The 15,658-nt window shown below is 33.9% G+C and overlaps 1 protein-coding gene across 1 annotated transcript in view; it reads right to left on the bottom strand.

Annotated features, from left to right (window-relative positions):
* Nucleotides 1–439: 439 nt before the first annotated feature.
* Nucleotides 440–15,658, bottom strand: part of OSTF1 (osteoclast stimulating factor 1) — a 57,166-nt gene continuing 41,947 nt past the window's right edge. Inside the window, exons 3-10 of the mRNA XM_012542873.3 lie at nt 11,931–11,981; nt 11,401–11,464; nt 9,383–9,436; nt 8,539–8,646; nt 7,993–8,042; nt 7,774–7,852; nt 4,980–5,078; nt 440–968 (exon numbers count right to left, since the gene is read on the bottom strand). Coding sequence (XP_012398327.1) covers nt 910–968; nt 4,980–5,078; nt 7,774–7,852; nt 7,993–8,042; nt 8,539–8,646; nt 9,383–9,436; nt 11,401–11,464; nt 11,931–11,981 — 564 coding nt within the window. The 3' untranslated portion in view covers nt 440–909. The remainder of the gene's footprint in view (nt 969–4,979; nt 5,079–7,773; nt 7,853–7,992; nt 8,043–8,538; nt 8,647–9,382; nt 9,437–11,400; nt 11,465–11,930; nt 11,982–15,658) is intronic.

The following is a 15,658-nucleotide window of genomic DNA, read 5'->3' as shown; positions in this document are numbered from 1 at the left end:
ATACTGAAATACAAACAGGTTAAACATAAAGGGTCTGATGGCTAGTAACTATCTCACCTGGCCTATTTAAAATTTCTCCATCTTGCCCCCTTGTCATCCTACAAGACCATAACAGTGTTAGTAATCACACCTCAACAGTACCCTCTGCCCCTGGGGGACTGCTCTGGACTCTGACCAAATAAAATATTTAGATTTTGTGACATGCTGCCCAAATTAATCACTCCCTTTCCCCATTAAATTAATCTAATTTGTGAAGGGAATGTACTCTGTAAAAAAGTTTCTTCGGGCGTTTGGGATGGTAATAAACTTGTGGCAAAACAAATCTTATATTAAACATGAAAATAAAATAATTTGTTTGAAAGTTTCTCATAAAAACCACCAGTATCACCACAAAGTTCATTTATAAGGAGACAATTTCACAAGTAACAAACCACAGGCATAAAGTGTCATAAAATATTTATTTTTGTCAGAACTACTGACAGCTTTCTAAAGAGATACTTTTGGTTTGGGTTTATAACAAGCATTTTCCCCTCCAAAGTCCATTCAAAATACTTCAACTCTGAGGTAAATTACAAACTTAAAAATATATATATATATATTTCCATCCCTAAGTTTTCATTATTAAGCAAAAAAAAAAAAAAAAGTTTTTTTAATTCCTTAAGTAGGATAAATAAAAATTATTCTCTCTTGAGCTAATTTGGTGAACATAAAATGCACTTTATACAGCAAAGGAATCTAATGACTTATTGGCAAATTAAAGTGAAGATAAATCATGTACAAATTCTATTCCAACAAAAGGCAACATTTTCTCACACATCTTTTTTACAGTTACCAACACTCTTCTGGCAAATATAAGGTTGTTTGTTTAATGGTCTAGAAAGCAGAGGCTTCAAACACTTTGGAAGGGTATTAATCTGAATCTTCATCATCAAGATAATCTTCTGCATTGCTTAATGTCCGAATCACATCTAAAAGAACAGGTAAAGTAACCAAAAGTTAATACTTTTAACATTAACAAAGCACTTCAAGTCAATAGCATGGGTTATTTATTGCTTCCTAGGTAAAGGAGATGAGGGGAGGAAAGAGAGAGAAGGAAGAAATATCAGCCTAAAATTGGGAGAAAAACGTATACATTAGTGCAAAAGCACACATATTAAGTGTATTTTAAAGTGTATTTAAGGAATGAGCCAAATCCTCCAGGTTAACTTCTGAGGGTCAGAATCCAACACTGCTCCCTAAATATACAACTTGATACATTTAGGGGCACATTTCTGAGAGACATGCAGAAAAGGAAAGGAAAAGGAAAGATCAGTAAATATTCCATCCCCTGCAAAATACACATAAGCCCACATGTATCTCTGTAAAGCATGTGGAATCATATTGAACAAGTGTGTTCTCACACCTGCAGATTCTAATCACCAGACACAAGAGGCTCCCATTATCTACTAGCAAGAGAAACCCAAGAGCTTAAATCCACTAGAACATAAGCTTTTTAAGGGCAGAGACGGGTTAGCTTTTGTCCCTAAGTCTCCAGCAGCTAGCATTGTGCCTGGAACAAAGCAGGCTTTTAAAAAGTGTTGCTGATTTGCTGAAGTCAAAGAGTGCACCCAAGGGAGAGTGAGATATAGTGGCCAAAAGAATTGAATGAACATAACCTTGCTGCAGTTAAGTTACAGAAGCCCCATAACAAGGTGATGCAGTCTAGAAGCCCTAGGCCTGGAGTCAAAAGACTTGAGTTGAAATTTGTGACCTTGGGCAAGTAACTCAATCAGTTGGCTCTGCTTCCTCACTTATAAAAAGGAAATAATAATTATAGCATCCACTTCCAGGAATTGTAGTGAGAATCAAAGAGATAATATTTTAAAGCATTTAGCAGTGCAAGCCACAAAGTAAGTGTCTAATAAATGTTTGTTCCCTTCCCTCATCTTAAAAAAAAAAAAAAAATCGACTAATCTGAGTAGCTATTTATCAAAAGTACTTATACAATGCTTTAAGAATATTTATTTGATCCTTATAATAATCATGCTAAATAGATGCTATAATTATCCCTATTTTATAGATGAGGAAAGGAGGCATAAGGTGGTTAAGTCAGTCCAGAGCTTGAAGTCACCTAACCAGCTTTAGGTAATGGAAAAATGGAAAGAGTAAACAAAAACAAAAAAATTCAAAGGGAAATGTCCAAAACCCCACTAAAAGCTAAAACTCCCTAGCACTTGACTTAAAATAAAAAGGGGGGTCTACATCTAACTCAATCAATCTTTCCATTCAAATTCTTTCAACTAAAGGCAAGAGCTAGAATTTTAAAGTAGAAGTGAAGAGCGTCATTTGGCAAATGTAATGAGAAAAGGAACCAAGAAGGAAGGCAGACCAGAGAATGAAAATCACTGAAAAGATAGAGCCTATAAGAAGTTTCAATCTTACTTAGAGTCTATAGGTCTTTGGGTAAACACACAAATGCTCCATGAGCAGTCTTATTAGCTAACTTCCTAAATATCTAACAGCCATGGTTAAAAAAGAACAAAAGCCACAGAAGCTCTTTGAAGCCCCAAGATTTCCTCTCCAGACTTCTCTTCCTCTGTCCCACCATTCTCCTCAGGGGAAATCTTTCTAGAAGCCCTGCTCTCCCAGCTTGTGGTTCCTTTATAAGGATCACTATTTTAAGAAGAAAGGACCCCAGAGATGCCTTACTCCACTTAGTTCTCAATTCACTTAACACACTTCTTCCTTCCACTTTTCTCCCTTTTTAACATGTCATCTTCAGCTAGTTAAATGCAAGGTTAGTGAGGGTAGGAAATGTCTTATTTGTCTATATTTCTATCCACAGCACTTAGCACAGATTAATAATAATAATAAAAAAAAATGCTTTATCTCAATGATGGTATAGTGGATCAAGCATCAACCCTGAAGTCCAAAGTCCAAATATGACTTCAGAGATATCCTAGCTGTTGAGACCTTCAATCATAAGCAACAATGATCTCTTCAATAATGTTGCATTTTTATGCATGGCAAACTGGGGCCATCACTTTGGGACTCTTTTAAGGGTCCCATCCACCATACTGCTGGCACTGCACAGTGAGTAAGCAATTCAGGAAAGCAACCATTAGAGTAAATGGCTAGTAAAATTAATATAAGAAATGGCTTAGGCAGCTTCTGCTGAAATACAATCAGTCCATGATCCACCATCACTATAGCAAAGTTCTTCCTTTTGCTTGTTTTATTTCCTTTCTTTTCTATTTTCTCACTTACTTACCCTAAATTCGGATATATATTTGCCTTTTTTCATGTCTCTTCACTCTTACTCACTGATGACAAAATTATCATAACCCTGCAGTTACTGTATCTAAATCAGGGGGCCAAACTATATCTATATCTCTATATATATCTCTATATATAATATATAATATATATAATATCTATATATCTCTATATATAATAATCCCCAAGATTATTTTTCTCCTATAAAAGTACCTATTAGTACCCCACTTTTTTACTAATTCCTTGGATAATAACTTAGTCTGACTTATGGTGCCTTCCCCTTTGTTAATGGTGAGTTACCCCTAGTTAATGGGAGTTCTGCTAGAGAACCTTGCCTGCCAAAATTCCCCTTGTTAACGGCTTACTCATTTTTGGAAAATAAATGGATTTAGCTCACCACTGGAGTAATAATATCTTTACCTCTTGATTTGGAGATGTTCTAAGCCTGCAAATTCTCTTGAGATACCTTGAGACACTGGTCCAAAATCCCAATATGTTTTGGGATTCAACCCCTGCACCCTATCACCCAAAATGTACATTTTAATTGAAAAATCTGTCAATAAACACTTATTAAGTAACCACTATGTATCAGGCACTGTGATAATCATGAGGCAAAAGATAGTCCTTGTCCTCAAGGAATTTACAATCTAATGAAACAACATGCAAACAATTATATATAATTATATATGTTTAAAATAAGTTCATACATATGTGCATATATACATATGCATGACATATATAAAGCAAACAGAGGAAAGGCACTAGAATTAAGAGGACCTGGGACAAAACTCCTTGTAGAAGGTGAAAAGTCAGTAATTAGAAAAGAGGAAGTACATTTCAAGTATAGGGAACAGCCAGGAAAAAATGCCTAGAATTAAGAGTTGGCTGAGCCTATAAATGGAAGAGTCAAGAGGCCTAAGAGTGTGTGAGAATAAGGTATAATAACATTTGAAAAACAGAAGCAGGCTAAGTTATAAAGTGTTATAGAAACCAAACAGAAAAAGGTGAGGGTTAGGGGCAGGAGAGAATGATCCTAAAACTTGGCTGCCACCTCAAAGGATTATCCAGAGAAATAGTAACCTGAATGTGTGCGCAGTACATTTTCTTTTAAAAAGAAAAACCAGACAAACTCTTTTCACAATTGTTAAAACTTGTTCTCAAACCCAAAAGAGACTCCTCTTTTAACACAGTTACATAATCTTTGTGAAAATGTACGTAGAAAGCAATCAACAGTCTCTTTAAATATATAAATAGGACCTAAACAATGGTCTTGAGCTGCTAGAAAACAAAGACAATGAAATAAATTTCGAGACTGTTCTATACAAAAAAACTTGCTGAATGTTTTAGTGAACATGTATTTTAAATAACAGATCTAGTTATAAATAAGTGTCTGTAACAAGAGATAGGAAATCCTGAAGAGCTTTGAGATAAAAGCCTGAGTACGGGCAGGGGAGAGATCGCTGGGAAAACCAACATTACCCCAACAATAAATTAAGAAAATGGAAGGAGATATAAAGTTAATCATAAAAAACTATGTTTCATTAGAGCACCGATTTTTATCTGGGATTTTTTTTTTTTTTTAATGCTTCTAGGATTCCTATTACAGGCAAAAAAAAAAAAAAAAAAAAAATTTTAAGAAACCACAAAAACACCTTGTTGGGGAAAATAATCTAACCTTAAAATTTAAAGACAGTTGAGAGAAAAGAAATAATAAATTGAAGTACCTGTTCCTTGTTTCTTCTTAAGCAGAGCAGCACAGGCAGCATTAGTCGCCATGTCCAGAGCCAGCTTCTTCTCATTATTTCTCAAGTCTGTCCTAGCACCTTTTACAACAAAACACATGAGTCTTTTGGAGGGAACAGCTATATCCTTAATAAATCTATTTTACCACCACCCCTTCTGAAAACCTAAGGAAAAAGCACAATCTTTTCTTTACTTCCCATCCCACCTTTGGCAAAGGTGAGCAAAAGAGAGAAGCATTATGAAATGTATTACTAAAAAAAGTCCTTAAAGGGCATCTAATCCAATTTTCCTCATTTTACAGATGGAGAAACTGAGGCCCGGTGTAGGGAAATGATTTCTCCAAGATCATATAGGTAGAAGGGGAAAAAGTAGTTTTATCTTAAGAGGATTTTGTTTTAATTCAGTAATAAAACAACAACAAAAACATCAGGCAGAAGTGGTAATAGCATATTTTATACCTACACTTAATAAGTTTGTTGTAATAAATGAGATCCATATAGGACACTTCTAAATGAGAAAGCTCTCTCTATCATAGCAAATAGTCCCTTTCTCTGCAATCTCTACCAATAGATTCACAGAGTTGCCCAGCAGTTGTGAGAGGGAAACCTAGGTGGCTAGAAACTGGGCTTGGAGTCAAGAAAACCCAAGTTCAAAACTGGTCTCAGATATTTACTAGATGTGTAACCTTAGACAAGTCACATAACCTTGTTTGCCTCAGTTTACTCATCTCTAAAATGAGTTGGAGAAAGAAATGAAAAACCACTTCAATATCTTTGCCAAGAAAACCCCAAATGGGGTCATAAAAAGTCAGACGTGACTGAATGACAGTAAGAAGTTAAGTGACTTGCCCAGGATCACAAAACCAGTATATGTCTATTTTAAGGTAAGCTTCCTATTTACTACATCATGATGCTTCTGACAATGTCACTATTCTTAAATTTAAAAAAAAAAAAGGATTTCCCTTAATGTTTCTATCAAATTAAAGTTAGAAAGTTTGATGCACAGTTTACTGCTCCTTCTTCCCTGAGAATAAATTCCACATCATCACTTCCATTAAATAACAACAATAATTATTATTTATGTAGCACTTTAAGGTTTGCATAAAATTATGTAAATATTATCTCATTAGAACCTTATAATAATCTTGGAAATTGGTATTAAAATTATCTCCATTTTTACAGGTGAGGAAACTAAAGCAGAGAGAAATTAAATTACTTCCCCAACTAAAAAGATCATACAGCTGGAAAATGTCTAAGGCCATATTTGAACTCGGGTCTTCCTGCTTTCAGGTCCAGTGATTTATCAATTGTGCCACTTACTTACTAATTACTTATAAAGTTTTGAGATCAATCTCAAGGCACAAATATGTACTAAAAAGAATGTATTAAGTTTAACTAAAAGATGTCCCTTTCCATCTCTCTTCTCAAGATGTTTATTGATAGAAAAAGGTCAGGGGGAGGAATAGATTTGATAAGAGTAATATTTTACATCTAGAGGGTCTTTCTCTGATTAGATGAACTCGTTTCACAAGAAAATCCAGATGTGATATGCTGTTTCACAGAATGCTGTTCTCTAAAATAATTTATGCAATTCATTCTTCAATTCCTCTTTAAAAAATAAAATTAGATATGCAAAAAAATAATACTTAAAGGTTAAAAAAATCTCGAGTCAAACAAAACTGTACAATTTAGGGAACTAGGAAATAAAAATCTCTTGGGCTTCATCTTTTTCTCTTCAGTAATTTCTAGTCTATCCACATTTAAATTTGAGCTCTGTTTTTTTCTATTCTTTTATTCACTTCTGCTTTATATCAGATTTTCTCCTAGGATGCTGAGTAATACAAAATTTACATGGCCAAAATGAAACTTGTTATCTTTCCTCCCCCTTAACTTCCCTCTTTCTATTGAGGACACTATATAATAGAATTAATTATTCTATTATACTATTCTATTCCCCAAAGCCATTCTATCACCTCCCTCTGTGTCCCCGTAAAGAACTCGACCATCTCCACCCTTTTCTTTAACTTTTAGGCAAGTATACCACCATCTATAGGGAAGTTTTCCTGATACTCCTAGATGTTAGTGCCCTCTTCAAATATTGTGCAAAGACTTGTCTGTTTATATGCTTTACCCTCACCTTTCCCTATGTAGAAATGATGTGCCGTAAGGGCAGATATAATTTGGGGAGAAGGCATCTTCATGTTACAGCACCTTGTACACTTCTTATATGATCCTAGGATAGATTACGAGCTAGAAGGAAACTTAGAGGCCACTGAATCTAACCACTCATTTTACAGATACGGTTCACTGAGATTAAATAATTCAGCCAGGGTCACACATCTATTAAGTTTTTGAGGCAAGAATTAAACCTGACTCCAAGTCCAGTTCTTTGCTCACTACATTCTACTTCCTAATCTAAGAAAGGCATGTAGTAGGTTAATAAATGTGCATGTTATTGAATTCAGACACCAAAGACATAGGTTAAATTAAGTAGACAGGTTAAATCTTAGCTTTTTTCCTTTCTAATTAGTGAGTTCTATAAAAGAGAAGCCAAGAACTAATCTCAAACAAGTAGGACAGCTTTGAAAACAAAACTGAATTTACTATAGACTCTAAAAGGAAAAAAAAGCACATAAATTGAGATTCAGTTTCATGTAGAACTCTTTTTTTTTGCTCTACCTGTAAATGCTCACTTTGGTCATGTTAGTAAAGTTTGTTTTGTTTTTATAATTGGAAAAAGAATCAAGTGAGTGCTGAACTCTATTTTTAGGTTTACCTTTTGCCAGAAGCATCTCTACAATGTCAGCATAGCCCTTCCACGAGGCAGCATGCAAAGCTGTATCCCCCAATTTATTCTATAGAAATAAGAAGAAAAGAGAATGTCTTCAAAATATAAGAAAGAAAAATTTTAAGTCTGTGACATAATTAGATTTAAAAGGCATAAAGTTCATTAAAAAGAAGTTTAAAGGAAGAGTTATAGTATAAACTTCCTTACCTGCTGATTTAGTTCAATATTTGGTTGAGTAAATAATACTTCCACTACATCTGAAATATAAATTTAAAAGAGTAACACATTTTAAAAGGAAATTGGACAAAAGAAACCACATAAAATAAAATGAGATATCAAGAATAGCATTTGATGTTTTACCAGTTAAGTAAAACCAATTCTATTTAAGTGCTTGGAGATTAGTCTAAATAGAAAAAAAAAAACCTGAATCTAAAAACTCTGAATAATGAGAAAAAGATATAATCAATGTTATTGGGTCATCTAAGTTTACCTATCTTATATCATTGCAATTTTTGACTTCTAAATTTAATTTTCATGTTCATATCCCTAAGAATTTTTTTTTAATGTTTGTCAGCTTACATTCATACCCATACCTGTTATCTAAGTTACAGTAAAGGCATATTTATAAAATTCTTCTGTTGGCTTTGACATATAATTTGAGAAGGCCAAACTTTTCCTATTTTGTTAAATTTATTGTTCCAGGATAAGTACAACTCCCACAGTATGGAAACACAATAGCAACAAGCATCATACCTTTGTGACCACCATGACAAGCCCAGTACAGAGCAGTGCTCCCAGCTTTGTCTAAGCCATTGACACCAACTCTGTTATCCAAGCATTCTCTCAACCAGCTCAAGTTGCCTGAAATAATGGTCAAATGCAAATATAGAAATTTAGTTTGCGTCTTAAACCAATACCTTTTTCATACAGACTTCAGTTTGGAATGGATTTATCCACAAGGCCCAAAGCATTACCTCTCTAATAATCCTATCAAAGCATTCTTATTTTTTTCAGTCATTTCTAACTCTTTGTGACTCCATTTAGGATTTTCTTGATAAAGATACTGAAATGATTTGCAGTTTTCTTCTCTAGCTCATTTTGCAGATGAGGAAACTGAGGCAAGCAGGGTTAATTGACTTGTTCAGGGTCACTGAGCTAATAAGTATCTGAGGTTAGGCCTGATACTCTTAGCTACCCCTATTGTACATTTTGTCAATTAAAGTCATTCATTTTAATAATAAGTTTATGAAAAAAAATTGTACAAAGGTTCTATTAAGTGTGTTCCAGCCTTCTAAATAAATAATTCTTTTCCATGGAAAACAGTAACATAAAAACAAAAGCAGAAGCCAATAGAAAACAGCAAATTCTGGACTTATGCCAATATTATCTCTTTTTGGAGAAGTAGTAATTGACCACTCAAAGTTACAGGCCTGACAATGTAAAACTAATAGTCTAAACATTCAGAATAATGCTTTTGGTGGATAATTTGTGTAGCCTAAAAAGAATCAATTTATTACTTCTACATTATACCAAGTTTAAGAAATTCATGCAAATTATCTCCAGAAAGTACCCTCAAATCTAGCCAAGTTATACTCACCTCGTTTGGCAGCTTCATGAAGTGGATTATCTATGGACTCTGCTTGCTCAGCCACTAAAATGAAAAGGAGAAAAAAAATGCAAACCCAAAATCAATTGGCAATGCCAACTGGCATGAATGCCAAGCCTGGTAAATACAGCTTGTACACTGTTTAATGGAGACTGTTCTCGATCTAAAAAGTCCCTGTCATCAATCCTATGGTTTTTATTCTCATTTTATTTAGTCAAAAGGAAAAGAATAAAACATTTCCCAGATATTTCCTTTCCCTAAAGACAAATTAGTGCTTATATTTAGTGAAATCAGCCCAAGTGAAAAAGTAAATATATACCCATTAATGAGGAGGGAAAAAAAGAGGTATACTACAAATCTATTCTTTCAAGTTTCTTCTAACAAGAAAGAAGTTAAATAAATATCCAATGCCTGTTATGCATCTTAAATGTCTTTAGTATCTAAAGTAAGGATAACACTGAATTTGGGGTGCAATCTAGTTTCAAATGCTAGCTTTTGCTACCTCTTTAACAAATCACTTAAACTGAGTCTCAGTTTCTTCATGTGTAAAAGAAAAAGTTGGACTTAATGATCTCTAAAGTCCTTTCCACTATGAAATCATTATTATGACTATTCTGAAGGTGTCTGTATTTAAGTATTTATTTCTTCATTAATGAGTTATTTTCACTAGACAAAGTAATCTCTTTTCCCAGAGGCTAATAAAAACCATGGTAACAATTAGTATGTGAAAAATGGATGCCTATTTTCTTATGTCTGAAAACATCAGTTTCATCTCAGAGGAAGATCTGTTTATGGCAGTCAGGAAGTCAGAAAAAGCAAGTTCAAATACTATCTCTGATAAAAGCTTGTGTGATGTTAGAATGTTCTTTTACCTGCAGGTGATCCAACACTAGGCCTAGGCTTACTTGCTACACAAAGACTACCAGGCAAGTCATAATGTACGGAGAGTGGAGAGTTATAGTACACAGTGCTTCTAAGGGCCTGAGAGATTGGAAGGGAAGGGAAACATTTGTTACATTTTTTTAAGGATCCAAATAATTCATTGCTTAACCAGGAAGCATTGCCCACCAGGAAGAAAGCATATATGATTCATAGCTAATCTTTTTTATGGAACCCCCCAAACTAGTCACATCTTTTTTCTAGCTATGTCAATAATTATTATAAACCTTCTTCCCTACCCTTTTCTATTGTCTCCCTGCTCTTGATTATTCGGTACTTATATGCAAATCTCCTCAGTTCTAGGTGGTCATATATAGGTTTTAGTAAAAGTTTTTTCATTTTAATTTATATGTACTTTTTTAGTACTTTACTTTTTCAGGATGGGGGACCATGTGTCTGATTCCTTAATTCCCCACAAACCATTATCTAGAAGGTCATGGTAGTAATAATGAGTGACACTTAAATAAACATTGTATGTAACTTATCTCATTTGACCCTCACAACAACCCTGGTAGATAGGTCTTTGAGGTATTATTGTCCCATTTTATACATGAGAAAACTGAAGTTCCAAGAAAGAAGATACCTTGCCAAGGATCACAGGGAGCTTTTGAGGATCAAATATGGTCCTCTTGCCACTGCCCCACATTGCTTCTTGAGGTAGTTATAGAATGTCACTATGTGAAAAGTAATATAAGAATAGGCTCTCCTTCCATGGATTTCAGGACACATAAACTAAAAAAAAAAAAAAATCAGTAGTGTTGCAATTTGACTTAAGAGGAAGATTTAGGCCTCCACATGGAAAGATGGCAGAGATGGCCAAGGGATACTCTTGTTTCCTATTCCATTTTAAGACTTTCACCCATGGCACAAGCCCATTTGGACTACTTCTGGGTGAGATTATCTGATAACCTCATCTTCTACATTGGAAGGTGACCATAAGGAGTAAAGAGCATCCTAATACTGGTATCAGTAACCAAAACCAAGAAGAGGGCCCATAATACTAAGTAATTAAAAAGAAGGTTCAAATAATTATTCAGCTAACAGAAGCAAAACACAGTCACAAAATTTACCATAATTGCTTGGAATGAGTCCAGTCCTGCCCTTTGAGGTCCCTTTCCACCAATTGGTATCACTCTGGAAGGGGACAGGTAGGAAAAAAGTAAATTACATTAAATCAATTTCAAATTAAATAGTAATGTTTAATAACTAATCTATTAACTATTATCATCCAATAATTAGTAATATTAGATAGTAAATCAACATGCAAATCTGTTCCCCAAATTGGCTGACCTATAAAAATCTATTTCCTCCACGAAATATAGAGCAATACATGTTTATCAAGTTCTCTTACATCTAAATTACCTTTTTTTGCTCCCTAACTCGCTAGATTAGGAACATATTTAATTGTGGAGAATATCATTTTTTATTAAAAAAAAAAAAAAAGCAAGAAAAGCAAAAATACATTAATTTTAGAAATTTCAAGCCAAGCATTCAATTTCATTTATGCCTTCCTGGTCTCCTTTAGACCGAGTATATACAGATATTATTTTAAGGTTATATTATTTTTTTTTATATCTAGCAGCAACTTATTTAAGCTTACCATATCAGAAATGTAGATAATATCACCTTCTTCAAAATACAATTCATCAGGCTAAAAAGAGAGAGAGAGAAAGAGGTTTGATTCTATTCCATTCCATTGCATAAATTATCTATGACTTAGTTTAAAATAAAAAAATAATTCAGAATCCCTAAACTGTAGTTTTCATACATGGAAAAATCATATGAATGGTAGGTAGACAGATCCTGGCTCATGCCTCATGATGGATTTCAAGCACCTACTTATTATTATTATTAACAGTAACTAGCATTTTTTAAGTGCGCAAAGCACCTTGCAAATATTGTCTCATTTTACCCTCAAAAGGAAAAAAAAAGTTTGGTTCCATTTGTAGTCTTCCACAGAAATCACTTGTACTTAAAATGAGACACAAATAAAATGTAGAGTTTATAGAAAGCAAAATATTTTAATATACAATTTATCTAGCACTAATTTCAAGAAAATTATTAACAGAAACCCACAAATAATTGGTTCCCAACAATTATCACTCATTCATTTTTTTTTAATTTATATTTTTAAGTCTGTTTCTGCTTTTGTAAATTTAGTTCCTTAACTATCATGCTACCCAAAAGATAGGAGGGGATATGGTGAAGGAAAAAAAAAATTTTTTTACTTGTTTTAATATCATGTTTTATTTTTCTCCGTTACATGTAAAATAATTTTTAAAATTTGTTTTTCAAGATTGTCTCCTTTTCTCTCCCCCACTGAGAAGGCAGATGTGAAGTTATACAAAATGTTGCCATAAAGGTCATGTTGCAAAAGAAAACACAGATCCCCTCCCACTCTGTTAAAAAAAAAAATCTCAAGAAAAAAGAACTTTTTTTTAACATGCTTCAATTTGTATTTAAACACAATCAGCTCTTTCTTTGGGTATGGATAGCATTTTTCATCATAAATTCTTCAGGACAGTCTTGGATCATACTATTGCTGAGAATAATTATGTCATTCACAGCCAATCATCCAACACAGCATTGCTATTACTTTGTACACAGCACAATTTCACTTTGCTTTAGCTCATGAAAGACTTTCCATGTTTTTTCTGAGAACACCCTGCTCATCATTTCTTATGGAATAATAATATTACATCCTAATCACATACCACAATTTATTAAGCCATTCCCCAATTGATGAGTACCCTTTTAATTTCTAATTGTTTGCTCTGAGAAAAGATCTGCTATAAATATTTTTGTAAAGTCCTTTTCCATTTTTTTGAGAAAAAAATTCTACTCAAAATTCAATCACTTTGATACAGGTCTGTAATTTCACTGGTGCAGGAAACTCCAAAGTGAGGAAACTTCTACCAAAGCAGACCAACAGCTGCTCTGCAATAAGAATAGTACAGAACATAGCAAAATAACTGTATGGACATGCATACATATATTGTATTTAACTTATACTTTAACTTATTTAACATGTATTGGTCAACCTGCCATCTGGGGGAGAGGATGGGGGGAAAGGAGGGGAAAAATTGGAACAAAAGGTTTTGCAATTGTCAATGATGAAAAATTACTCATGCATATATCTTGTAAATAAAAAGCAATTAAAAAAAAAAAAGAATAGTACAGAACTGTCCCATTACAAAAGCTTATCATTCAGAAGTTACCAAGCATTTAGTCATAGTAATCATAAGCAGCAACACTGAATCAATAGGTCCTTTTTGTGGGAGAGGACAAGATATTGTGCTCTATGTCTATCAACCAAAGTCCAACTCAACAGGGTTAGAAGAAATTGCTCTCATTTGTGGGTAATGACTTCTTGTTAGAAGCAGCTAAGTGGTACAGTACATAGAGTATTGGACCCAGAGTCAGGAAAACTTGAGTTGAAATAGCATCTCAGATATTCACTCACTGTGTGACTATGAGAATGCATTACTACCTTCGCCAAAACAACCCATTTCAATTTTTGACAGTCCCTAATTGTTGGAGCTAAAAGCTTTTCCTCTGCAACCTTTATTTACTGCTTCTGCCTTTTTTTTTACTTTTTCTAAAGAAAATTTAGAAAAATCTATAAAAGAGCTCAGAAATGGCATTTTGCTAGGATATTAAATTCAAATTGTTTCCTTGAGGGAAATGTAGTATTAATAACAAGGGATAGTTCTACTTTACTTGAACCTGGAGTGATTTCATAGTTTTAGTGATTTCATAGTTTTAAAGGCCAAATTTTATGAAAAACATTGATAAACTGGAACACATCCAGTTGGGTAACAAGGACAGCAAGAGGTCTAGAAAACCAGAAAACTAGATAGCATGATGGAAAGAGCGAAGGTCTTAAAATCAGGAAGAGTTGAGTTTAAACCTTGTCTCACATATTTACTAGCTATGTGACCCTAGTCAAATCATTTACTCATTTTCTTTTTTTTTTTTTATTAAATAACTTTTTATTGACAGAACCCATGCCAGGGTAATTTTTTACAACATTATCCCTTGCACTCACTTCTGTTCCGATTTTTCCCCTCCCTCCCTCTACCCTCTCCCCAAGATGGCAAGCAGTCCTATACATGTTAAATAGATTACAGTAGATCTTGGATACAATATATATGTGCAGAACCAAACAGTTTTCTTGTTGCTCAGGGAAAATTGGATTTAGAAGGTATAAATAACCTGGGAAGAAGAGCAAAAATTCAAGCAGTTTACATTCATTTCCTAGTGTTCTTTCTTTGGGTATAGCTGCTTCTGTCCATCTTTGATCAATTGAAACTAAGTTAGATCTTGTCTTTGTTGAAGAAATCCACTTCCTTCAGAATACATCCTCATACAGTATCGCTGTTGAGGTATATAATGATTTCCTGGTTCTGCTCATTTCGCCCAGCATCAGTTCATGTAAGTCTCGCCAATCCTCTCTGTATTCATCCTGCTGGTCATTTCTTACAGAACAATAATATTCCATAACATTCAAATACCACAATTTACTCAACCATTCTCCAATTGATGGGCATCCATTCATTTTTCAGCTTCTGGCCACTACAAACAGGGCTGCCACAAACATTTTGGCACATACAGGTCCCTTTCCCTTTTTTAGTATCTCTTTGGGATATAAGCCCTGTAGTAACACTGCTGGATCAAAGGGTATGCACAGTTTGATAACTTTCTGGGCATAGTTCCAAATTGCTCTCCAGAATGGCTGGATGTATTCACAATTCCACCAACAATGTATCAGTGTCCCTGTTTTCCCACATCCCCTCCAACATTCCGTGTTATTGTTCCCTGTCATTCTAGCCAATCTGACAGGTGTATTGTGGTATCTCAGAGTTGTCTTAATTTGCATTTCTCTGACCAATAGTGATTTGGAACACTCTTTCATATGAGTAGTAATAGTTTTAATTTCATCATCTGAAAATTGTCTGTTCATGTCCTTTGACCATTTATCAATTGGAGAATGGCTTGATTTCTTATAAATTAGAGTCAATTCTCTATATATTTTGGAAATGAGTCCTTTATCAGAACCTTTGACTGTAAAAATGTTTTCCCAGTTTACTGTTTCCCTTCTAATCTTGCCTGCATTAGTTTTGTTTGTACAAAAACTTTTCAATTTGATATAATCATAATTTTCAATTTTGTAGTCAATAGTGATCCATTTAATCATTTTCATTCTCAATTTCCACATCTATAAAATGGAAATAATAATAGCACTTAGTTCACAGGGTTGTAAAATCAAATTAGTTAGCATGTGTAAAGTACTCTACAAACCTTAAAACACTATATAAATTTGAGTTA

This window comes from Sarcophilus harrisii, chromosome 1 (genome assembly GCF_902635505.1).
Source record: "Sarcophilus harrisii chromosome 1, mSarHar1.11, whole genome shotgun sequence".
In the NCBI taxonomy this organism is placed as follows: domain Eukaryota; kingdom Metazoa; phylum Chordata; class Mammalia; order Dasyuromorphia; family Dasyuridae; genus Sarcophilus; species Sarcophilus harrisii.
Note: the sequence above shows the minus strand (reverse complement) of the source record. Positions and strands in the feature narration are given on the sequence as shown.